This window comes from Lepidochelys kempii, chromosome 5 (assembly GCF_965140265.1).
Source record: "Lepidochelys kempii isolate rLepKem1 chromosome 5, rLepKem1.hap2, whole genome shotgun sequence".
Lineage (NCBI taxonomy): Eukaryota > Metazoa > Chordata > Testudines > Cheloniidae > Lepidochelys > Lepidochelys kempii.
The window spans coordinates 71,194,820-71,221,060 of NC_133260.1; the positions used below are offsets into that span (position 1 = coordinate 71,194,820).

Consider the following 26,241-nt stretch of genomic DNA (forward strand, 5'->3'; position numbering starts at 1 on the left):
CAATTGAGGCCTCTAGAAACATAGAGTGGAGTAGCTTGAAGATAACAATAGTACCAAGTGAAGTATCTTGTCACCTAGAACCTATTGATTTTCATGAGGATTGCTACTGCGTGAGGCACTCAGAAGAAGTGGGAGTTCTTTAGTTCAGTTTTCTTAGGTTGCATGTGTAAGAGAAAGAAGCACATCACATCTTTGGTACAAAATGCCAGCTATCTCAAATTGGTTGTATCATTAAGACTTATTAATCCTGTTTATAAGTGTGTTAATTGTCAATAAAAACAATGAATTAATTAGAACAGACAGAATGAGAACTCTATTGTAATATGATTATGTCTCTCAGCTGTTCTGTTAAATTCTTGCATTTTGGGCCAAATGTATCTCATTCGCAGAGTGCCTTGGCATTTTCCTACTACTGTGTATTAGAGAGGGATAATGAAATATTCTAACCCCCCCCTTTGGTTCTGTAAGTACCAATAACACATCCACAGGTACTGTGGATGCATAAACTTTGAGTGTTCTATACACAAATGACACACCCTCAGAAAATGACCACTGCATGATTACCTATTTAGCATGCGGCAAGATTGCCATTGTGTACTGGAGAGAGAGAAAAAAGCCCACCAAGGGGAATAACAGGAGAGAAGATACAAATGTTAGTTTATCATATATTGTTTATCAAAAATGTAAGTATGCACATTTTTATGCCCTGAATGCCCCAAAGATCAATTAATGAGGCATTCAGAGGCTAAATGGTTGTTTTTCAGCAGTGATCATTCTCATTCCCATTTGCAAGCATTTGTACAAATGTGCATGGGGTTTTAAACATGAAAAATCAGGTGGACCAGGCCATTTTCCAAACATTCATGCAAGTAAGGATATATGAATGTGAACATGTGTATTCACCGTTTGATTTATTCATTCTTTATCACTCATTATTCATTATTTTCCTTTTTAAAAAGTTTCAGTCATCAACTCAGGGAGCAGAAACAATGCCATGTGACTTTGCTAGTCATGGTGTCTGATTGGTCAGCTAATAGGTGAAATGAACCGTTCATGAAAACCCCATCAGCTGAAATTTGTTTGCATAAACTGTTCCTTGTGCAATAAACACATTTGCAGAAATCAGTTCACAAATGAGTCAGGAACAGAAGCAACAGCTAAATTAGTCAGATAACTAATTCACAACACATAATTAGGCCTGCACTATTCAGCATATAATTAATTTTAAACTCAAATTGTAAAAATTATTTCACATCATCAGTGTTGCTCCTGCAATCTCTTAAATGCAATGATGACCCACAATGAATTGTTCTGTGGTGTCACCAATATAATGAATTCCAGTGGGACAATGGAGCCAGCCCACAATTGACTGGGTGACTTTTTAGTGTGTTATGTGCTTTTGGCTTTTTTTTTTTTAAATATTATCATATATGTCACAGAGGGTATAAGCTTAATAAAGTCAAAATGGCAAAACACAGATTGTTAACATTTGTTCCTTGATCCAATGGGTCAGCTCATCCTGAGAATGTCTGTGACATGACTTCACAGACTTTGTTTTAGCTAATAAGGGAAGCAGTTGGCCCTTGAGTATAAAAATTGACCTTTTCATAAGAACTGATGCTGTTATCTTCAGGTATTGCATCCCCCATCTTCCTTTTCTTCAAAGTTGTGCATCTGCTAACACCTACTTTATGTATACATATTTATGTGCAAGTAAAGTATTTACATACACACACACACTGGCTTAGGTACCGAACAGGCTAAGTTCAGACACATTCATACAATTTCCAGATGCAATTATTCAGTTGGTGTACATGTTTGACTCTATTGTACGTACATATGTGTATATTTTAGTCTTCTTTACTTTGCATTAAGGATGCAAATTGACTTATGGAATCACTGCAAAAAGTTGAGCAATGTATGAAGTGAAAACTCCCTGCTGGGTGCATAAAAAGTATTGCAGGGCTGTGCAATTACTGCTGTGCTTTATTGTATGTTTGATGTGTTCTACAGGGCCACAATATTCAGCTCAAGTAGAGATGCAGGTAGAAAAGCCTATCCAGCTTAGAAGACAAAAGATTGTTTTTAAATTATTTTTATTGTTCATTCTTCACCTTTCCTCTTTTGTTTATCCTTCAGGCCTTTGTTCCCTGCTCCTTCCATCAAGCAGCTTGCTGCAGCATTTAAGCGAGTGTGGGGAAAACCTTATCTTACCAGAAACCACAATCTTTTCCCCAAGTCTCAAAAAAGTAATTTCAAATATTTTATTAGACAATACTCTTAAAATAAACTTTTCCAAAAATTTTTTAAAGACAGTTGTCTGTCACCCTGTACACAGGGGTCATTGCCTTGATAAGAGATGGCTGTAGGCATTACTGAGAAAGTTTGTCCCAGAGTGAACGGCTTCTGAAAAACAAAACCTTTACTTCATAGAAACTCTTAACTTTGCTCAAAAAGCTAAATTAGAGTATACGGTCACCTTCAGTAGATGTCAAGTGCATGCCCCATCTGTAGCATACACTCGATAGAAGTGTATTCATATGTATTGGTGCTGGTGATGGTGGTGCCCCAGTACAATTGAAAAATATTATCCAAACTTGATTAAATATAAGCAGCTAATGGTATTTGATCTGGAATTTTCTGCCCTACTGTTTTTTTTTTTAAAGTGTATCCCCCAATTTTCCTAATTTATTCTCATTTTTAATTGGCATGAATCAGCACAGATCCACTGACTTCGGTGGCTGAGTATCTGATCCGAATGTCCAAAATCCACGAGCCAACATAGAGACCCATATTCTCAGAAGACTTCTTGCACTGGTTTTATTGTGTGTTTCTCTGTCCTCTCACAGGTGGACGTTATACAGGCTGTCAGAGATTTTGTAAATTGTAATATCTGAAAGTACAAGACTATTCTGCCACGTCCTTGCTTTGAAATAAGGGGCATGTTTTTAACAGTGAGGGAGTTAACCCTGGAACAACTTACCTAGGGACATGGAATATTCTATAAAAGAAAAGGAGTACTTGTGGCACCTTAGAGACTAACCAATTTATTTGAGCATAAGCTTTCGTGAGCTACAGCTCACTTCATCGGATGCATACTGTGGAAACTGCAGAAGACATTATATACACAGAGACCATGAAACAATACCTATTTTTTTTCATTACCTATTATTTCAATACCTATTATTGTTTCATGGTCTCTGTGTATATAATGTCTTCTGCAGTTTCCACAGTATGCATCCGATGAAGTGAGCTGTAGCTCACGAAAGCTTATGCTCAAATAAATTGGTTAGTCTCTAAGGTGCCACAAGTACTCCTTTTCTTTTTGCGAATACAGACTAACACGGCTGTTACTCTGAAACCTGGAATATTCTATAACATTCAAATCTTAAAATCAAGTGCAGATCTCTTTTTTTAAAACTATGTTAGAGCTCAAACAGAAGTCATGGGCTAAATAGAAACATTACTGGGCAGAGCTGGTCAAAAGTTTTCTGATGGAACAGTGTGTCACCAGAAAAATGGTGATTTGATGGAATCAAAACATTTTGGGGGAATGTGTCAGTTCTGTCAAAACTTTCAACAGAAGGCAGCAGGCTGGCCCGGTGGCCACCTGGTTTCCTGACAGCCTGCCCACACACCAGCCAGCTGACAGGTGGGTGGGCAGGTTGTCAGGAAATCAGGCTGGCCAGCTTGTGTTGGGGTGGGCTTTTCAGATTCCCAGGCTTGCCAGTTCCCCAACTGCCTGCCAGGTAGGCTGCCCAGCTCCCCAGCTGGCTTCTCCCTTGTCAAGCTGGTTTGTGAGGTGGGTGCCTGGCTGCCCTGCTTGGCTCTCTGGCTGGCTGCCTGTGGGTGGGTGGGCTGCCTAGTTCCCCAGTATCCCTCAGTATCCTGAAATATGCTGGTTACTCTCAGTGCCTTGACTTTCTTTCCTTCAGCTCTTGACTCAGTGACCTCCAATCTGGCTTCTGCCCTCTCCATACGACTGAAACAGCTCTCATTAAGCCTCTAATGATCTCTTTCTAGCTAAATCGATGGGGTGCTTCTATTTTCTCTTTCTTCCTGATTTGTCTTGTATTTTTGACACTGCTCATAGCTGTCTCAATCTCTGCTGTCTCTCCCTCTCTCTCCTGGGCTTACATGATTCTGTGCCCTCCCTGCTTTCTCCCTAACTTGCTGACCACATTTCTACCATGTTTTTAAATTTGTCCTAAACTCTCTCATACTCCTGTCTGTCTGTTGGTGTCCCTTAGGGTTTTATACTCATTTCTATCTTCTTTCTGTGTGCACACACACTCTTTGCTATGTTATCTCCTTCCATGTCTCCAACCCTGTGCCAATGGCTCCTGGCTCTGTCTCACTAGCCCGACTTCTCTCCTCACCCAGTCTTGTGTCTGCACCTGCCTTTCTGACATTTAGTCTTGGATGTCCACTTTCTGTCTCAAACAAATTCTCTCCAAAACAGAACTTCTCATCTGTATTCCTGATCCTTTCCTACTACTATTCGCTGTGTGTTTGTAAAGCACTCTGTGTAAGTCTACTGTGCTATACAAACGTTTTATAATAATAATGTAGGGTATAAACTGCCAGCATTATCGAATGAGTGATTGAGTACTCTAATTGTCAGCAACTTGAATTAAATATAGATGGTTTAAATCTTTACCCAGTACATTACTACTTATTCACCAAATGCATCTTTGGGAGCTGCCTCCGTTTCTTATTAGTCTCCCTTTACGGACCCCCTATTACCTTGGAGCAATTTGTAACCTTGCAATGTGCACTTACCAGTTCTCCTTTGGAAGATTTGACAGCTGAGGCCAGGCCAGCAGAAGTCCTAATGAGCACCTGATGTTGATTCGGGTTTACTTATCCATGGAGTGAGTAGGAGAGTCCCACATTTCAGTCTTGCTATAAGCTCTTTTCCCCTATATGTAACAGGATCTCTTGTGGATTGAATTCTCAGTTTTGCTCTTATTAACAACCAAAGTATTATAGTAATGGTTACTTAAATTTGTTAAGACTGATTTTCATCTGTGCACTGCAGCTAGTTCCTGTGATCTTATGCTTCAGTTTCCAGCTTCATTATAGTAAATTAAAATGTGATTGTTAAAAAAAAAATGTGAAAATGCCTTGTCAAAACAGCTGCCTCTGAAGTTACTTGTATTAGTCAGTTAGCATATTCTTTAGCAGCCTTTGATTTATCCACAAAGACAAAAGTGACTTTGGTTTATGGAGACAGACAAGTATGTCATTTGCTGCTAAGAGTTATGACTTTCAGAAGCTTAGTGGACCAGAAAATGATTCTGCATAGTTTATCTGAGAAATTAAGAACGGTCTTCAAAGTTAAAGAGATAAAGAAGTGACAAGAGTTATAAAGTAGTAGGCAGCAGCAACATTGATACCATGGACTATGAAGTGCAAAGAACTATTGAGTTATAATATAGTTACTGCATTATCTCAAAACAATATGTATTATTTCTTAGTTACTATAGAATCATACAATATCAAGGTTGGAAGGGACCTCAGGAGGTCATCTAGTTCAACCTCTGCTCAAAGCAGGACCAATCCCCAACTAAATCATCCCAGCCAGGGCTTTGTGAAGCCTGACCTTGAAAACCTCTACAGAAGGAGATTCCACCACCTCCCTAGGTAACCCATTCCAGTGCTTTACCACCCTCCTAATGAAAAAGTTTTTCCTAACATTCAACCTAAACCTCCTCCACTGCAACTTGAGACCATTACTCCTTGTTCTGTCATCTGCTACCACTGATAACAGTCTAGATCCATCCTCTTTGGAACCCCCCTTCATGTCGTTGAAAGCAGCTATCAAATCCCCCTTCATTCCTCTCTTCTGCAGACTAAACAATCCCAGTTCCCTCAGCCTCTCCTCATAAGTCATGTGCTCCAGCCCCTGAATCATTTTTGTTACCCTCCGCTGGACTCTTTTCTAATTTTTCCACATCCTTCTTGTAGTGTGGGGCCCAAAACTGGACACAGTACACCAGATGAGGCCTCACCAATGTCAAATACAGGGGAATGATCATGTTCCTTGATCTGCTGGCAATGCCCCCGCTTATACAGCCCAAAATGACATTAGCCTTCTTGGCAACAAGGGCACACTGTGGACTCATATCCAGTTTCTCGTCCACTGTAACCCCGAGGTCCTTTTCTGCAGAACTGCTGCCTAGCCATTCGGTCCCTAGTCTGTAGCGGTGCATGGGATTCTTCCGTCCTAAGTGCAGGACTCTGCACTTGTCCTTGTTGAACCTCATCAGATTTCTTTTGGCCCAATCCTCTAATTTGTCTAGGTCCCTTTGTATCCTATTCCTACCCTCCAGCATATCTACCACTCGTCCCAGTTTAAGTGTCATCTGCAAACTTGCTGAGGGTGCAAGCCACACCATCCTCCAGATCATTAATGAAGATATTGAACAAAACCAGCCCCAGGACCGACCCTTGGGGTACTCCGCTTGATACTGGCTGCCAACTAGACATGGAGCCATTGATCACTACCTGTTGAGCCCAACGATCTAGCCAGCTTTTTAGTCACCTTATAGTCCATCCATCCAGCCCATACTTCTTTAACTTGCTGGCAAGAGTACTATGGGAGACTGTATCAAAAGCTTTGCTAAACTCAAGGAATAACACATCCACTGCTTTCCCCTCATCCACAGAGCCAGTTAACTCATCATAGAAGGCAGTTAGGTTTGTCAGGCATGACTTGCCCTTGGTTGAATCCATGCTGACTGTTCCTGATCACTTTCCTCTCCTCTAAGTGCTTCAGAATTGATTTCTTGAGGACATGCTCCATGATTTTTCCAGGGACTGTGGTGAGGCTGACTGACCTGTAGTTCCCCGGATCCTCCTCCTTCCCTTTTTTAAAGATTGGCACTACATTAGCCTTTTTCCAGTCATCTGGGACCTCCCCCGATTGCCATGAGTTTTCAAAGATAATGGCCAATGGCTCTGCAATCACATCCACCAACTCCTTTAGCACCCTCGGATGCAGTGCATCCAGTCCCATGGACTTGTGCTCGTCCAGCTTTTCTAAATAGTCCTGAACCACTTCTTTCTCCACAGAGGACTGGTCACCTCCTCCCCATGCTGTGCTGCCCAGTGCAGCAGTCCGGGAGCTGACCTTGTTCGTGAAGACAGAGGTAAAAAAAACTTAACCAAATGTAACATCAAACCAAAGTTAGAGGTATGTACGTGAGACAGTGGAAAGGATTGCAGATCAGGGATTGTTTAAAAAAAGAAAAGGAGTACTTGTGGCACCTTAGAGACTAACCAATTTATTTGAGCATGAGCTTTCGTGAGCTACAGCTCACTTCATCGGATGCTGTAGCTCACGAAAGCTCATGCTCAAATAAATTGGTTAGTCTCTAAGGTGCCACAAGTACTCCTTTTCTTTTTGCAAAGACAGACTAACAGGATTGTTTAAAGATAGAGCATTATGCTGTGGGGCACCAGTTGGGGAAAACCCAGGATTCATTTGTTACAACTTCTAACATTTCAGATTTGATCTGATGCAGACAGAGCCAGCATTTGTAGGCCTGCGCAGGTCACAGTGGCACCCCCTCAAACGGATGCAGACAATTCCAGCTTAGACAAAGACAAACTTTTCAAATGTATGTGTGTAGAGTAAAGAGCAAAAGCCCAAGATGCTAAACAATGGGAGATGAGGGTTCAGAACCACTGGAAATCAGGCCACTTTTATTTTGGTGCTTCAGTATGGAGTTAGCCATTTAACTGTATACACCCACATTTGTAAATGTCCTTAACACTTTGTGCCTCAGTTTCCATATCTGAGAAAAGGGGATAATAATACCTGGCTGCCTCACAGAGAGATTGTGACAATTAAGTTAAGGTGAAATCCTGGTATCACATTCCAGGGTGCAATCCAGACCAGTGAGAGGTTGTCACCCCTGTCCCTTAACCTTGGGTGCCTCACAATGCTTTGCTGCTGTAGCGCCCAACATGGACTGCTCACAAACAGCCTGCCAGCATGCAGGTCACACCCTGAGTGTCTGTGTATAGCTCCAGCCCTGCAGCAGCTCTGACCCCAGCAGCCTGTCAGCAAACACCAGCCACACTCTGGCATCCACCAGCCTTGCTTATTACTTGCAGGGTGATCCCCAACATACTCCCAGTCCCAAATTTTCCCCAAAAGTATGTTCTGCACTGTCCAGTCCTCTCCTGGAAAGTTCAGATAGTAAAGGTCCCTTGCCCCTGTATGGGGTCAGTATTCAACAGTCTGCTACTGTAACTGGAGTTACCAAACAGTTCAGTTTAAACACAGCACTGGATTGGTTTAGATTAAAAGTGAAACAAGTTTTATTAACAAAAGAAGGTAGGATTTTAAGTGAATTCAGGTACCAAGCATTAAAGTCAGAAATGGTTACAAGAGAAATAAAGATAAAATGAAAAGGAGTACTTGTGGCACCTTAGCGACTAACCACCTTAGAGACTAACCAAGTGAGCTACAGCTCACTTCATCGGATGCATAAAGTGGAAAATACTTTATTTTAATTAATTTACTTAATCCTGTATTTTCCACTTTATGCATCCGATGAAGTGAGCTGTAGCTCACGAAAGCTTATGCTCAAATAAATTGGTTAGTCTCTAAGGTGCCACAAGTACTCCTTTTCTTTTTGCGAATACAGACTAACATGGCTGCTACTCTGAAAGATAAAATGCTTTCTAGTAACCAAAACTCATTAAGCTAGACTTGGTTCAATGTAAAATCCTTACCACATGATCCTAGCATGGCTGATCAAACTCTCAGGTCAGGATCTGCTCCCAAAGTCAAAGGGTTGGTTCCTTTGTCTTCTTAGGTAGAAAAGAGATGATCTGGGGTGTTTTTGCCCCTTACTTTTATAGTCCAGTCACTCGTTGAAGTGGAACCTTCTGAAGATTACCCCTCAAAGCAAAGCTTACTCAAACAGTAAAGAAGGCAATAAGGAGATGAAGGAGGCTCTATGCTCTTTCTTCTCACCTATGTTTGCTTAAATGAAGATTTGCTTCGTCTGCTGCCATTTTCCCCCTTTGCTGTCTCAGGGATCCTGTTTACTACTTGTATGTAAATTGGGGTAGTCACATATTCCTTTGTTTAGGATAGGCCTGTTTAATAACTTTTGTCTAGGCACGGCTGTCTCATTTTGAACATGTGCTAATAACATCATACAGGGGGAATTCATAACTTTACATATAATGTTGCTACATATATTTCATCATGATATTATTGACCAGTGAGTTATTAGTTTTCAAATGATAACTCACAAGGCATATTTTATACAGAGATTCTTACAATACTGCATAGGGGTGCTTTTGGTCACACCTGGCCCTGTTGAAGTCAATAGGAGTTTTGCCATTAACTTTAGTTGAGGCAGGATTTCAGCTTTAATGTTTGTAAAGTGCTGTATAAGTCCTGAAACTAACCAGAACACACAGACATCTATCCAATGGCTGAGGGACCTAACTGCATCCAGAACCCCTGCTTATTTGGAAAACTGTTACTTGAAAAACTTTTGTAAATGTTGTCAACAATGCACAAGCAAGTGGGCTCCACTCCTGCAGCAGGAAGCTGGCTCGGAAGAGCTCTAAAGACCACTTGACACACATACTTCACTTAAATTATTATCATCATCATAACTTATTTTTTGTATGTAATAGTGCTCTCGGTGTGCAGGGTGCTGTCCAACCATACATGCAGATACAATCCTTGCCCCAGAGACTTCACAATCTGAGAGGACAAGCAATAACCAGAATGTGAGCTAAAGTGTTAAAATACCCAATAAATGTTTTTTTTTCTATATGAATAAATCTTTCCTCAACTTCGCCCTCAACCTAGCCATTATGCATATAAGAATTGTACGTATTTTGATTATATCCCTGTCTTGTGTCCTCCATATACTGCCTATCTTGTGAGTTCTTTGGGGCCGGGAACATGTCTTCCTGTTTGTGTAGATAGTGCCTAGCATATTGTGGATGCACACCAGAATACAAATAGGAATGAGAATGCTAAAGAACAGTGTCATATCACTCTTCATAACAATTCTTGTTTCTTGCTTGGCTTTTGGCAGTTTAACACTCTATATGGTGTCTGCACAGATAAACCATGACAGCATGAGAATAAAGGTATAAATAATTACATGCTGTCCCCAGTGCACTTTGTTTGAATGTATGTCTGTGTTCCTGGAAACTTCTTGCCGAGGGTCAGCAGTGAAGAACTAACAGGTAAAGCAAACACACCAATACAGAAAATATCTTTCAGTTTGCTTTTAACTGATTTGCAATATTGGACTTGGAGATGGGAAACAGAGTTCAGTTAAGTCTCAGCATTGTTAAGTCATCCAAACCTGGCATTCACAAGCTAGTAAAAAACACATGGTAGGTTTTCAAAGGAAGAAGGGATTTTATGCCCAGAGATCAAATACTTTTGATGAGCCCTTTTAGAACAGATTAAAATTAAAGGATAATCTCTTTGTCATCCAAGGATAGTCACTAAATTACTGTAACCAGTGAACTGCTGGCAGCTAGTATTGATCTTACTACTACTTCTCAAAGGGTCTGATTCTGCAACACTTACACTCACTGCGTGGTATTTACTCATGATAATAGCCCTGTTGGCTTACTCATGTAAGCAGCACACAACATGTGAAAGGACTGTAGACTCAGGCTCAGATAAATTGTCCTAGTTGATATGTGCTTTGAATTTGTAAAGTGCATCCAGGCAAAATCAAGAATGGTTCTAGTTTTGTGAAAATGTGTTGCTCGGATATTCGTTTACACAACTCAAACTAATGGTTCATATCTGGGTGTCTTTTATCCAAACACTTGGGGTTGTGGGGTATTTTTGGATAAATGGTTCATGTTTGGGCCCATTTTTACCTCTGTTAGCTTAACAAAATTTATACAAAAATATATTATTAGCAAGAATTTAAATGTGATTTTTAAAATACAATGTTTTAAAAATATTTATTTCAAAGTGCATAATTGTTTTCCTAGCAAAGTGATTGCCTTCAGGAATAGATAAACCTCAGTGACAGAATTGTAGATGCTTGTATCCAGGATAAACATCTAGCACCAAATTCAGACCTTATGTAAGTAGATGCATCTTCCATGGAAGAGGCTGGACTAAATTAAGTGGTGACATATGTTGTGGTACACGTGACACTTTGCATGTGAGTTGGTAAGGAAATGAATGTAAGAGGTAAAATAGCATGATCTCCCTAATGACTGTGTTATGTAGGCTGATACTCTCACCATACAGAGATTTTATGTTTTATAGATACACACACACACACACACTCTCTCTCTCTCTCTCTCTCTCTCTCTTTCTCTCTCTCCTGTTGCTAAAATTTATCCCCATAGCCATTTTTGGTTATCACTTTCCAGGCTGTTTACAAATATCTAACTATGTTAGGTACTTACATGGCCCCCATTACTGTAGTATCCGAGCTCCTCATAATCTTTTAACATCTTTACCTCACAGCACCCTTGTGAGATATGAAGTTTCATTATCATTATTTGTCATATGTGGAACTGAGGCACAGAGAGCCTCGGTGACTTGCTTGGTGTCACACAGGAAGTCTGTGGCAGGACTGGGAATTGAACGAGTCTCAGGCTAGTGTACAAACTACTGGACCATCCCTCCTCTCTTAATATGTTGCCATCAGGCGGATAAAATCAGGATCCTGTTCCTTAAGCTCTTTATTATACCCTAGCAATACCCATTTGGTTCCAAAAGGAAAACTCAGGCATGTTTACACTACAAATTACTTCAGTATAACTTACCTCAATCAGGGGTGTGAATAATCTGCACCCCTGAGTGACATGGACAGTGCTTTGTCAGTGGGAGAGCTTCTTCCACCAACACACCTACCACCTCTCACGCAGGCAGGAGATATTAAGCTAACAGGAGCTCTCTCTCTGTCGGCTTAGAGCGTCTTCACCAGAAGTGCTACAGCAGTGCAGCTGTTGTGTAGACATAGTCTTATTGCATACCTATTGCCAGATATTCATAATGCATGAACATGTCCAAAAATAGAGAAAATGAACTGTGTACTGTTCAATTTGACACCTACAGCATGCTGGAGAAAGTAGATTGCCACATTTAAATAGCTTTCATGGGGGAATAACCGCCTTGTGCAATATTTTGAATTCATTTGCTTGATATCTACTGGGTTAGTCAGACATTTTACAGAGAATTATGAAAACAAGTCCAGAATTCATCAGTCTCCAATCTCCTTAAACCTTTCTAGCTGGAAGGAATTGACTTTGAGAATCTAGTAAGTATTTAAAGCCTGATCCTCCAAATCTTCACTCTCACAGGTAATCTTTACGCACATGAGTAGCCTCATTGATGTTGAGGGATTGCTCCTTTGAGTAACGGTTTGCAGGATTATGCCCATACTTAGTATTTACAGTCACAGCCCCCTAGTTTTTATATCAGCTCACAAGAAAGTAGGCAATTGCCTTACCTTCAAGTCCTCAAAAAATGTCCCGTTTACACACTTAATACACTTACTAAAGGCCGAGTTATTGACTTTATAATACTAGAAATATTTGTAATTTTTATAGGGCTGTGATGGCCCTTCAGAACACTTTGTACAAAAAAGGCTTTGCACCACTGGGATTTAGATTCACTAATGTTACATATCCACAGATTTTAAGATCAGAAGGGACCATTATGATAATCTAGTCTGACGTCCTTCATAACACAGGCCACAGCACCTTACCCAGTAATTTCTGTATCAAGCCCATACCTTCAGTTTGAGATATAGGATAGCTTTTTAAAAGATATCAAGTCTTCCTTTAAGGATTTCAGTTATGAAGAATCCTCCACAAACTTTGCTAAGTTGTTCTAGTGGTTAATTGCCCTCCTTTGTTAATTTTTTTTTTACTTATTTATAACATTGAATCTTGTTATGCTTTCTTCTGTTAGATGAAAGAGCCATCGGTTAGAAATCTCTTCCCCATGTCGGTACTTGTAGACCATGATCAAGTCACCTGGTAACCTTTCTTCCAAATGCTTATTAAGGGTATTTCTACACAGCAGCTGGAAGGTTTGATTCCCAGCTTGGGTAGACATACACAAGCTAGCTCTGCTTGAGTTAGTGCACTCAAAATATCCATGTGGCCAGGGTGGCATGGGCAGTGCCTCAGGCGACCCCCGTTCGAGGTCCTAGATACGTACTTGGGTGGCTAGCCCATGCTGCTCCCCAGGCACGCTGCTATTTTTAGTGGGCTAGCTTGAGCAGAGCCAGAATTATACCTCCCAGCTGTGATGCAGACATACTCTTAGTTTCTTGCTGTACAGTTTTGTTCTCCAGACCTCAAATCATTCTTGTAGCTTGTTTCTGAGCACATTCTTTTTGCAAAGTGGACACCAGAGCTGGACATGCTATTCCATCAATGGCCTCACTAATGCAGAGGTAATACTACCTCCTTACTTCTACTTCATATTCTCTGGCTTGTATAGCCAAGGATTGCATTCTCCCTCTTAGCGACAAGATTGCTGATTGTCTCCCATGACCCCAAAGTCCTTTTCAGAGTCACTGCTTTTCAGAGTATAGTTTCTCATTTTAGAAGTGTGTCCCATGTACATTGTTCTTAGGTCTATGACCTTGCATTTGGCTGTGTTAACAGGCATGCTGTTCCAATGAGTCCATCTAATCAAGCGATCCCAATCGGTCTGTATAACTGACCTGTCCCCTTAATGATTTGCCACTCCACCAATTTTTTTTTTGTAATTTTGCAAATTTTACCTGCGCTGGTTTTATATATTTCTCTAAATCATTGATAAAGATATTGAATAATAATCAGCTGAGATCAGTTCCCTGCAGCACACCACTAAAACACCTCCTTTCAATGGAAATTCACCACTTACAATTACTTTTTGAAATCTATTGGTTAATGTTAACAAAACTATTTTATTGTTCAGGTAATGCTGCTTCTTGAACAACAAGAAGCTCCCCTCATTGTGGAGATGAGTATACAGCCTGAGAGGGCATGCCACTTGTGAAAAAGAATGTAATCTGATATTTCAAACTGAGCCAATACCTTTGAAGTTTAGGAAAGTTTGGTTATGGGCCCTCTGTAACACACTATACTTCGGGGGAGCGTCTTGTAACCCCCATAGTACTCATCTATATATAATTGTGATATTGCATATAAAGCATGTCATGTGAGGTATATGGGGAAAGGTTATGATCTGCTGAAACCCATTGTTCCATCTAAAAGTGTATCATTAATGCATATAAAATTATAAGAATTGTGTTGTATGGTTTTCACTAAAATATGCTCTGGGTTTGGGAAGCACCCAGATAGATACGAGTTCTCCAGAGACCATGACAAGGGAGGTAACCAATGGCCGGGTGGGTGCTGAAGAGACATCACCGGTCATTGTCCAGCAGAGTGGTAACAGTACCTGGAGGGGTTTGCTGCTTGTCACTAGCAAAGCATTGTGAGAGACAGCCCACACTGGGGAGTTAAGGGGGCACAGTGTCTCACAGTCCCAGGCTGCATCCCGGGAATCCCATCAAACCACCCATTTCACTTACACTACTATTGTGAAAATCATGGGAGGTGAAATGCACCTGGAGATGTCACAGTTCCATTTTCTTTTCTTCTTATCTGACTCTCCAAACTTTTGTGGAGACTGTCCCAACTAGTCAATTGACTAGAGTCAATCTATGTGTTCTGCTTGGCATCACATATCATTATCATTAGACCACATTACTCATATTTCCAGCTTTGAAATGTAGTAATCCAACCTTTCAACTTCCATAGGAGTTAAATATGCCAACCGCTAGAATTTGAAAAAGCTATTCTAAAGGACAAACTAGAGAAGGCAAGATCTAAGACATGATGTTTACTGTCTTCAGGAGCTAGGAAATGATGCCAACTGCACCTCACTCCATCCACACATGGCCGCTTACTAAAAAGTAGCATTGGGTGAGAATATCACCACCACAATGTGAATGTTTTGATGTACTTGTTAACATGTAGGAAGGAAGTGGGATTCAAAACCAGAAGACAGACACCCATAATGCAATAGTGATGAAAACTTCCAGATGTATAACTCAATATCCCTAGTCTCTACTTTGGCACAAGCCTGCATGGCCTGTGCTGGGATAATAAACTCCCTACGTTGTTTTGTTTTTTTTAAGGGGAGCACACATAGAACATAATTACAAAGATGTTGCTTCCAATCCAGTGTGGGTCTTTGGGAGGACTTATACTTTGAGGTCAGTTTGATTGACATGTTCTGTGAGTAGTCTCAGTTGATTACCTTTACTGAAGATTATCTGGCTTGCTACTATGAAGCAGCTTTACAGAGAAGTCTACACAGGGTTTTCACTCAACTATTTCAGTCGCTTTCCATTTTTGCCTCTTCGTGCTGGTCGGACAAGGGAACCCCTTCACAGTGTCTCTTCAATGTTGCTCTTCTTTTTTGGTCTCCTGTCAGAGCATACTAAAATGAGCAGCTTCAAGGAAGGACTACAGGTCTAATTCTGTACTTGCATACACCACCTTTACCCCAGTGTAACACCATAGACTTCAGCTGATTTACACTTATGTAAGTGAGAGGAGAATTGAGCTTTATATCTCCATTATAATTTTGAAAATGAAAAATATTTAAAGCTTGTTGTCACTGGAAAAACAACTGCTGTATTTATTCCCTGTTGAAGCAAAATGTTTCCCTACAATCGAGGTAAAAATTTAGGAAGCTTTTATTTAAGCACAGTGCTGCTTCTTTCCAAATGGTATCCTGCTTCTATAATATGAAGGCTTTTAAAAACATTTGTTACTTACTTTCTAGCCACAACCATGATAAGTACTCAAGAATATGCCTCCACAGTACAGGCACAGACCTTGAGTATAAAGTTCCACTTGTTCATCAGGCAGTTTTCTACCTTACACGGTGAATTCCCTTGGATAACATTGAGTTCTTGTGTGAAACAAACAAAAAAACCCACACAGGATAGCTAATGCAACTCGACCATACATTTAAAAAAAATAGTTATGTCACAAATATTTCTACAAACTGTACTAGGAAATGGAAAAGCTATCATTTCTGAAGCCTGTACAAGAATAGCGAAATGCATTTGAGGGTGGAATCCTTCATATTTCTCATTCTCTTTTATTATAACAGGGTTACCTTTATCCATGTTGATAATGATTAACCCACTAATTCTTACTGAGTTAGGGACATTTGAAACATTAATTATTAGCATTTTCAGTATGGCTCTTCATTTTATAAAAAGAAAAGGAGTACTTGTGGCACCTTAGAGACTAACCAATTTATTTGAGCATGAGCTTTCGTGAGCTACAGCTCACTTCATCGGATGCATACCGTGGAAACTGCAGAAGACATTATATACACAGAGACCATGAAACAATACCTCCTCCCACCCCACTCTCCTGCTGGTAATAGCTTATCTATTATCTTCATTTTATGAAAGTATCTGTTACTAGGACAGTTCTTCCATCAACTTACTGGTTACTTTAGCTAAATAAATAAAATAAACCTCATGACATGTTTTCAAACTTAACAGTTTTTTTTTCCTTGTGCACTTCAGTACCTGAGTATGATGGGGTACACCGACCCTCTCCAAACCTGAAAGGGGTTAACCCTCTTCCTCTGGCTAGTAGGAGCACAGTAGTCATCCTGAATGAATGACCCTGTGGTGCAGTAGGGCTGGACCAGCTGTGGGGAATTGGTCCTCAGCTTTACTATAAGTGAGATGTGCTGCAAGGGAGATGGAAACTGAACCTGGAACAAGAGACAGGATCTTGGAAGAGTGTGGTTGTTGAGCAGCAAATGGGAGGAGGGTCCTCCTCAGAATTTAATTGAAATGAGGTGCACCTGAAGCAAGTCAAACCTTACACCTTGATTTGGGCTCCAGCTAAGGGATGTTTGGCCCATACAGGGGCGGACATCCTTTATGTTCACCTTTTAATTTTATAGCAAAATATACCACAAAGGTATAAACTCCACCTAAGCGTGAAGAATCCTTTCTTTCCCAACTAACCGGACACACACTGTTAAACACATCATGCTGGGCCACATCCATCCTCTGGTGTAATGGAGATGCACAGGGGCAGAATAGCAAATACAATCTGTAGCCTCTTTTTCAGGCTTGTCTTTCATGTGTTTGCTGTCTTGCAAGGGATTGCAGCAATGTGAGTGTTCTAGAGAGAAAATTTACATTATTCCAGAGCATGGGCAAACTCTCATTCTCTTCATACAGAGGGATAATTACCAGTTAGACTTCAGTGCAAGAGACACAAATCATTCTCCTAAGAAATCTAGCAATCTGCTCATAGACATTTTCCTGTAATGCCATTAGATGTTTCTCAGATGAGTATTGCAGTCACACTTCACATCTTTTTTTCTTTTAACCAGGTAGACAAGAAAATTGTCCGAACTGAAATAGGTGTTCTCCTTCGCCTCTCGCATCCAAATATTGTAAGTGGGTATTTTTAGAATATTTCACTGTATCTCCTCTCATTAACAATGTATTCAGTTTCTGAGACCGCAGTATTGATCTTCATAGCTCACATTGTATGCTAATGTATGAGAGGCTTTGATTAAAAATCTGGGTTTTTATCTAAGATCATTGGGTCAGAGTTACATTTTAAAGTAAATTATTAAAGTTTCCGCCAAGTAGCAAGACAGAATTTACAAAAACAAGCCTTTTGCTTAAAGGGGAACCTGGCAGAAAAGGGATAAATAGAGCCAGCTGGTGGTGTCATGGTTGTTACTCCCTGGAGGGAGGGAAAGCCTTGCCTTTGTCTTCAGGGACTTCCTCTGTAAGACTCCTGCAGAGGCCCTGATTGGCCATAAAGCAGTCTCTAATCTTCCTGCATTTGAGAGAGGGTTGCTGAGTTATGAGAAGTGAATGTGTAGGGATGAAAGAAAGAGGGATCCAGGAGGAGATCAAAAGAAGCAAAAAAGAAATAATTAGGCACCATAAACAGTACTTACAATAAATTTCTTAACTGATCTGAGTGTGAACCATGTAATCACTGTTAGTACTGTCTTCCGCTTCGCTACAGTCCCCTTGTTGTAGTCTATTGTACAGTGCATGGACTCAAATAATTACTCTGTTTGGTATCTTTTCCCAGATAAAACTGAAGGAGATATTTGAAACCCCCACAGAAATCAGTCTTGTTCTGGAGTTGGTCACAGGAGGGGAGCTATTTGACAGGTGGGTGATCTATGCAAACCGCAGCATGCACAAGGAATTTTGTGGTGTTCACCTTACAATGCATTGCTCAACAAGGGTATGATCCTTCAGAATTTGCCCCCTCTTCCCGAGTAATCCTTATATCGGTAGTCATTGAAGTTGTTCCATCTGGGTGAAGACTACTTACATGAGTAAAAGTCTGCAGGATCTGGCTCGAAATGGGCATCTGGAAAAGGTTTCTCATTGGAGATTTTTTAAAATGAAATTCCAATTAAGTGAAAAAGGGAGGAAACAGTCAATAAATTCTAAATAGCATGTAGTGTTGCAAGAGGGGACTCATCAGGCAAACATCAAAGCGGGGTCATGCAAATAGGTGGTGAACAGGGAAACGGTGTGTTGTGCAGAGAAGTGAGAGGGACACTGGGAAGACAGCAGAAAAAATGCTAGGCAAAAATCAGCTGAATAGCAGATAGAAGAGAGAAATGCCAAATAAAAAGTTGATCAACCTAGCAATGAGAGAAGCCCTTCCCCGCATTTAGCACTTGATTATATCTGTGAAAATTCTGTACATTTGTAAAAGATTCTGAAAGAAAATGGTAAAATTCTGCAGGTTATTTAATGATAATGTTTCACAACTCAAAACATATTGGTGTCTGTGTATAAAATTATGAAAAATCCTGTAAAGTATTCTTTTTGGTAATGTTTAATGCTGGAGTTTCTTAAGAGAGCTGTTTATTCTTGTTTTAGAGCAAAACACACACAAAGCCTTCATTGCTCATTTGTTGAATAAATCAATTGTACTGCTGAACTTATCTACTGATGAACAATGCTTTCCAAATCATGCAAGATCAGGATATTTAATCTTCTCTCCACTAAGCTTAACTGTTTAAGATTTAAATGGAATATAATATAAGTATGCATTAAAGAAATGGAGCGTGAAAAGCACTTTGATTAGGGGAAACACAAACTTGTCCTTTTTCTATGGATAATAGTTCATGCATAATAATCAAAGCAATAAGCTCAACATGAGCAGTTTCTGAACGCAGCAGAAGCAAACCCTTCTCTCACTCCTTCAATTCAGAGAGAAGAAAAATGTGCCTGTCTGTGCATACACATGCCATATCCAGTCACAGCAATAAGGCAAATCATAGTGTCAGTTAAACCATTAGAATCCATGAAGCTAGCACGCAAGGAGACAGTACACCACCGTATTTATCCATAAAGGAGACTTGTCTGGCAGGTGTTTGTAGAGTATCATGGAAAAGGAAAATATGGACATGCCAAAGAAATGGTGTGTTGGTCTGTGAACAACAATAATTTGTGAGGTTGGGGGTGCTGAAGGTAGCATCTGCTACTATCTCAACTTACGGTAGCTGAATGCAGCACAACTTTGAAGACTGTCTGGGACTTGCTTTCACTTTGGAAGCTGGGATTTCATGCTCTAACATAATGAAGTTTTCACACGACAGCAATTAGGCTGTAATTTCTTTCTCAGGATTGGGCCCTCCATGAAATTTTACACTTGGAGTAACAAGTTAGCTGCTACAAACTGCCCAACTCCATCTACAACATTGCTAATTGAAGCAAAGAGGTTTTGCCAGTGCCTAGAATCATGGTGCACCCTTCTGATACTGGTGATGAGCATCTCTGGAAATATTTGTAGTAAATTTTCACTCTACGTGTGATTTGAAAAATCATCAAGTTATTTTGCATCAGTTATTTCTAACAAAAGGCAGTGGCTTCCTCTCCAGCAGAAGCATGAAAATAATTTAACACAGCTGCGCAGCCAACATCTTTTGCATTAGATTCATAGATTCCAAGGCCGGAACAGACTATTGTGATCAGCTAGTTTGACCTCCTGTATAACACAGGCCATAGAACTTCCTAAAATAATTCCTAGAGCATCTCTATGGCATCCATTTTTTGTTCTTAGATGTCTACATTTACATGTAGCCATATTAAAACACATTATTTGCACCCAGCTTTCCAAGAGATCCAGATCACTCTGTATCAGTGACCTGTCCTCTTCATTATTTACCACTGCCCCAATATTTGTGTCATCTGCAAAGTTTATCAGTGATTATTTTGTTTTCTTCCAGGTAACTTAACAAAAATGTTAAATAGCATAGGGCCAAGAACTGCAGAACGTCACTGGAAACATACCCATTTGATGACAATTCCCCATTTACAATTACATTTTGAGACCTATCAGTTAGCCAACTTTTTAAGGCATCTAATATGTGCCATGTTAATTTTATATCATACAAGTTTTTTTAAGGCAGTATCAAGTCTATTGCCTTACAGAAGTCTAAGTGTATTACATCAACACTATTACCTTTATCAACCAACCTTGTAGTTTATCAAAAAAAGATAACAGGTCAGTTTGACAAGCTCTGTTTTCCATAAACCCATGTTCATATGCATTGTTTATTTTACCCTCTTTTAGTTCTTTATTGGGAGAGGCCCATATCAGTTGCACCATTAGCTTGCCCGGGATAGATGTCGGGCTGACAGGCTTATAATTACCTGGTTCATCCCATTTACCTGTTTTAAATATTGGCACAACATTAGCTTCCAGACTTCTGGAATTTCCCCAGAGAACCATGAGCATTAACACTCCAGTGAGCTCCTCAGTTAGCTCTTTTAAAACTCTTCCCCTGTAAACCAGGTGTTGTTTTTTCTTAACCAACATGGCCTTCCTCCTCGATTTGGGGATTGTGGCTTTTTGTGCCTTGAGTAAGCGTTCTTAAACAATTCCCAATTAACATTCACATTTTTTTGGTTTAAATTCTTCCTCTCACGAATCTAATATAAACAGCTCTACATTAGCTGTTCCTTCTCCCTTTTAGCTGTGCGACAAGATTAACAGTAGCACTGTGGTGCTGAAATAAGGTAGCTGCCCTACAGGTTGTAGTGATGTGGGAAGTTTGTCTCAAAGTAGGAATCTATCTTCTCAGTCCCCATTTCTTCGTCCACTTTCCCTTTTTCTTCACCCATATCTTAATCCACTTCTCTTGCCTCCTTATTCCCTTGCATTTTCACTCACCAGCTCTTGCCTCCACCTTCTCTCCTCTCCCTACATGTCCTCCTTTTCTTCTCTCCCTTGCTGTTTCTTTAACCTCACATGTTTTCTCCTACATTCTATATTTTTCTTAAATGCAGGAAATGTGCTGACCTACCTTTAGGAGGCCTTCCGCATTCTGCCTTATGCACATATATGGCTCCCATTACCACAGTATCTGAGCACCTCACCATCCTTAATGTATTTATCCTCACAACACTTTTTTGTGGTAGTGAGGTATTTTTATCTCCATTAACAGCTGGGGAACAAGGGCACAGAAAGACTAAGTGACTTGTTCAAGGTCACACAGAACATCTGTGGTTGAACAAGGACTTGAACCAGGTCTTCTGAGCAAAAGGCAAGTGTCCTAATCACTGGACCAGCCTACCTCCCCACAATGCACTGGTTGCGCATCTTTTAGGAGTGCGTCATCAGCTGAACTGTAATTATGGATTTAGCCAAGAGTTTCTACTAGAACAAACTTTCTTTTTATCTACTTCAAATTTAGAGTTTGGGCAGCAATAATTATAAAGCCACAATTAGGATTCCAGGGCTAAGGTTGCATTGAAAAATGCAATTAAATAGGAGAATTGAAAACTAAAATATTTCCGTCCCAAACTCCTCCTGCTTACTGAATTGGCAGGACTGAAGTTTTTGTAATGTTTTAAGTGATACGGTGAGTATTTTAAAGTTACTTGTTTTTAACAGACTTGTTTTTGAAATTCTGGACGAGTTTGCTATACAGTAAAGGAATTATTCCTATGCCTCTTCCAAGTCATCTGCCACCTAATTGGGGCTATCCACGCACAGCTATATCCATGTCAAGTGTCCCTTTACTATACTGCTGGGTCTTATCTGCAATACCTGCTTTCCCACCATCTTTCCCATTACCATAATATTTGAACTACACATGAGCAATTCATTTCTCATCTGCTTTTACCTCTGCATAATGCCCAGAATACACACACAAATCTGGTTGCACATTTGCTCTCTTGTAGCCATAATGCTGCATCTAAACACCCACAGCTTGTGTCAGATTAGTTCTCCGGTATCATCACACTGGGATTCTTCATGCACTGTTGGTTTCATACCACCCTCATATGAAAAGGTCTGTGTAGTAATAAAATATACGTAGCCTTGAGAAATCTTTATCTGTCATACATAATATACCAATAAATGCACTCACAGATAAGTATAAGAAATCAAACTGTGCTTTCAATATTATATTTCTTCAGTTATATTTTCAAAAACAAGAGAAATTCAAACACTGAAAGAGCAGTCTTAATTCTCTGACTCAGCTGAATTCTATTATAAAAAAAATCAGAGAACCTTCCTGAATTTTATTTCTCAGACTTTAAAAATCACCTTCTCCTTCATTCATGATATTTAAAGTCACATACAACTTATGTTGCCAAAACATAGCAACTTGAACTCTACCCATGTCTGATAAATAGGTATGGCTTATGTGTTGTGCGTTTGTCATCGAAACACACATTTGTGTTGACATTGCTGATAACTTTTGCTATTCTGATAATTGAACAGATAATGCTGTGCTTTTGGGGTATGTTGAGTTTAACTTTACACTGCACAGAAGTCTCAGATGTGTGAGACCAAATGCTGGATCAGATCCTTTCCTGCATTCTGACTGCATTGTGCTGCTCTGGCTCCAGTTCTGTGGAGCAGCCTAAAAGCCAGTTTAACTGGTCACTGGAAGATTCCCTCAAGTATGGCAGCTTCTTTACCAAACGCTGCCCAGTCACCAGTGCAGGGGACATGACTAAGGCTTCCCTTCATTGCACCCTTCCGTGGGTGCCAAAAGAGCCTCTTGAGGTCCTTGCCAGACAATGTAAATTTGAGCAGTATTAAGGTTGCTCTAATCAAGACCAGCATCTGGCCTAATGGGCTGAGAGCCACAGGATTTGGGAAGGAGAGAACAAAGCATACTTTCATACCCCTTCCTCACCCCACATCTTCAGTGAATGATGCTTAGCCACAGGTGTGGAGCTGGTCATTTATATTTCTTCTGAAGATTTTGCCTGGGGAGAGGAGAGATTAAATCAGTTCTTGAAAGTAATTTCTCCTTTGGATGACTTCATGCTGAGCAAAAATGTAGTGGTAATTTGTGTAAATAGGCTCCATGTTATTTTAAAATGTAGATAATCAGAAGATAGAGCCTGGCAGCTTTTCTCATCCATTTATTGTAACAGGAGAAATCTGAGTTAATCCTGATAGCTCTACTCTTAAAGTGTCTTCAAAGTGCTTGGGCAATGTCTTGAATTTTAGTTCAAATATACAGAGTCAAACTTTTTAATCTGAATTAAAAGCCACAGTAGGAAAAGAGTTTAGGCCCTATGACTTCAAAGGAATGCAAATTCCTTTTTGATTTTTCAGTGCATTGAAGAGCTCCTGATGGAACCATATTGCCTGCTTACTATTCTTCCTGTCTTTCCTTTGGATCAGAATAGTGGGCAGTTGTGTATATAATGTCATCTCTTTGAGAAACTGCCAGCTCTCCTGAACTTCTTTATCCCTTAGATTTTCTTCCCATAATTCTTTGAGTTTGTTAAAGTCTGCTTTTTTTTAAAAAAGTCCACTGTCCTTATTCTGCTGCTCTCACTCCTTCCTTTCCTTAGAATCATGAAATCTGTCATTTCATGATCACTTTCTCCCAAGATGTCTTTTACCTTCAGATTTGCAATTAATTCTTCCCTGTTAATCAAAATCAAATCTAAAATGGCAGTTCCACTGGTTATTTACTCCACTTTCTGAAACAAGAAGTTGGCCCCAAACATTCCAAGAACTTATTAGACAGTTTGTGTTTTGCATGTTACTTTCCAACAGATGTCTGGGTAGTTAAAGTCCCTAGTTACTACCTGTTCTTGTGTTTTGGATATTTCTATTATTTGTTCTAGAAATACTTCATCCACCTCTTCTTCCTGATTTGGTGGTCTATAGTAGAACCCCTACCATGATGTCACCCCAATATTTCCACTTATCTTTATCCAGAGACTTTCAAGCTTCTTCTGGGCCTCAAAACAAGTGTCTGTATTCTTGATATATAATCCAGCACCAGCCTTTGTCTCCTCCTTTTGGTGGAGGTGTGCTTGAGCCTCCTTACCTTGGAGATATGTGGCTATTCTTCCTCACTTTTTACACTGCTTGTCCTCCCTGAACAAGCTATACCCCTCCGTACAAATATTCCCGTCATGAGATTTATGCTGCTCAGTCTCTGTGATACTAGTTAAGTCATAATTTAGCTTATGTACTAGTACATCCAGTTCTTCCTGTTTATTTCCCATACTCCATTCCCCCACTAATTTCCACTTTTGTTGTTCCTATGATCCTGCTGTAATTTTCCGTGTCCTTCCCCAATTTCTAGCTCTGTGTAAAGGTCACCTGTTTTATGCTTACCTGTGAAATTTTGTCACCTGCCCTCTTTGAACCTAGTTTAAAGTCCTCCTCACTAGGTTGGCAAGTCAGTGTCCCCAAGATGTACTTTTCCCTTCTTGGTCAGGTGGACCCATCTCTTCCCAGCAGACCTCCTTCATGGACACCATCCCATGATTGAAGAGGGCAGCACACCTCCTGGGATGTAAGATCAGGCCTCTATCTCAGAAGGGAATCACTGACTACTGCCACACTTTTTCTCCTTCTCCTCTTGGTAGTGGTGCACATGAGCCTCCCAGCCTTGGGGACCATTGCAGTCTGCTCCTCACCTCCTGTTGCCAGTACTGCATACCTGTTCTTGAGTGCAATGGATGGGGAACATGGATAGGTAGGTGAAGCATAGTCTGCTGCCTAAGATAGCCAGCAGCCAGTCTCTCTTCCCTGTAGAGCAGCTGGTTCATCTTCCTCCTCTGGTGTTGCTGTAGTCTTCTCTAGGCAGCTAGCATCCTCCATCCCGAACATCTCCATGTGCATCCTGTCAATGAATTCCTCGTGCTCCTGAGTGCTAGTGAGGCAAACGTCCTGCTCCTGCTGCAATTGTCTTACATGCTTCCTGAGGGACTCCACAAACAAACACCTCTGATGCTGGATGGCTCCTTCTGCCTGGCTTTTGTTGATGGGCACATGCAGGCCACATTTGCAGCAAGTCAAGACCAGGATCTGGGTGGAAGCTTCCAGGGTCAGGATGTCTGTCTGCTTGGGCCCTCCACAGGTGAGGCAGAGGAGTAACAGAGGTGAGGTGCTGTTTTCTTCCTGTTGTGGGTTCTTCCTTGTGAAGTATCTGCAGGTTGAAGTAAAACTACCTCCCTGCCTTCCTCTACTGGCAAACACCTGGCTAACTACCTTAGTCTCCCAGCTGCCTTGGTCTCACCAGCCATGTTTTACATGACATCCTCAATAATTTTTCTATTTCATTTCTGCTCTTTTCATAATAATGATATTGCCCTTATGTCTAGTCAATGAGCTTTTCCTTTCCTCTTTCTTTTACCCCCTCTACCCTCTTTCTTGACCTAAAAATAGTATGGTGGTTGATACTGTTAACTACCATAAACTTCCATTGACATGCTTCTCAGTCACCTGGTACAGTTCATTAGAATCTTAGCACCCTGTTGTTCTGGCTTTGCTCTTGCCTATTAAACTGTCTCTCCATTATGGTAGACAATGGTAGATTTTACTTTGCTGCTATACCTGCCCGCTGTAGTATTGCTCTTGACCCCTCCACTATGTCTCTGCCTTTTCCCAGGCTTACCTTTTTTCTGAAACTGATCTCAGATTATCTTTTCTATTTAGATGTTGTTCATATTTATTTCCTTTGAACTGTATCACTTTCATCTCACTATTCGCCATACCTTAATTTCAATAATTCCTGGCTGTACTAATAACTTCTTTTTTCCCAAATACCAAAACCGTATCTTCTGCAAATTGGTAAAAATAGTTCTTGTCACCCCATTTCCCGCCTCAACTCAGATCTACTTTGTCCTACTCAAACAAACCCTCACATTCCCTTTGTTCTGAGGAACTAAGACATCTTGACCACTA

At 40.4% G+C, this 26,241-nt stretch overlaps 1 protein-coding gene across 6 annotated transcripts in view; it reads left to right on the forward strand.

The window, feature by feature from the left end:
* CAMK4 (calcium/calmodulin dependent protein kinase IV) overlaps positions 1-26,241 on the forward strand; it is a 291,887-nt gene that overhangs the window by 135,559 nt on the left and 130,087 nt on the right. For all 6 annotated transcript variants that reach the window (XM_073344679.1, XM_073344680.1, XM_073344683.1 and 3 more), the window contains 2 exons: positions 17,411-17,473; positions 18,133-18,215. In XM_073344679.1, the coding sequence (XP_073200780.1) occupies positions 17,411-17,473; positions 18,133-18,215 (146 nt within the window). The remainder of the gene's footprint in view (positions 1-17,410; positions 17,474-18,132; positions 18,216-26,241) is intronic.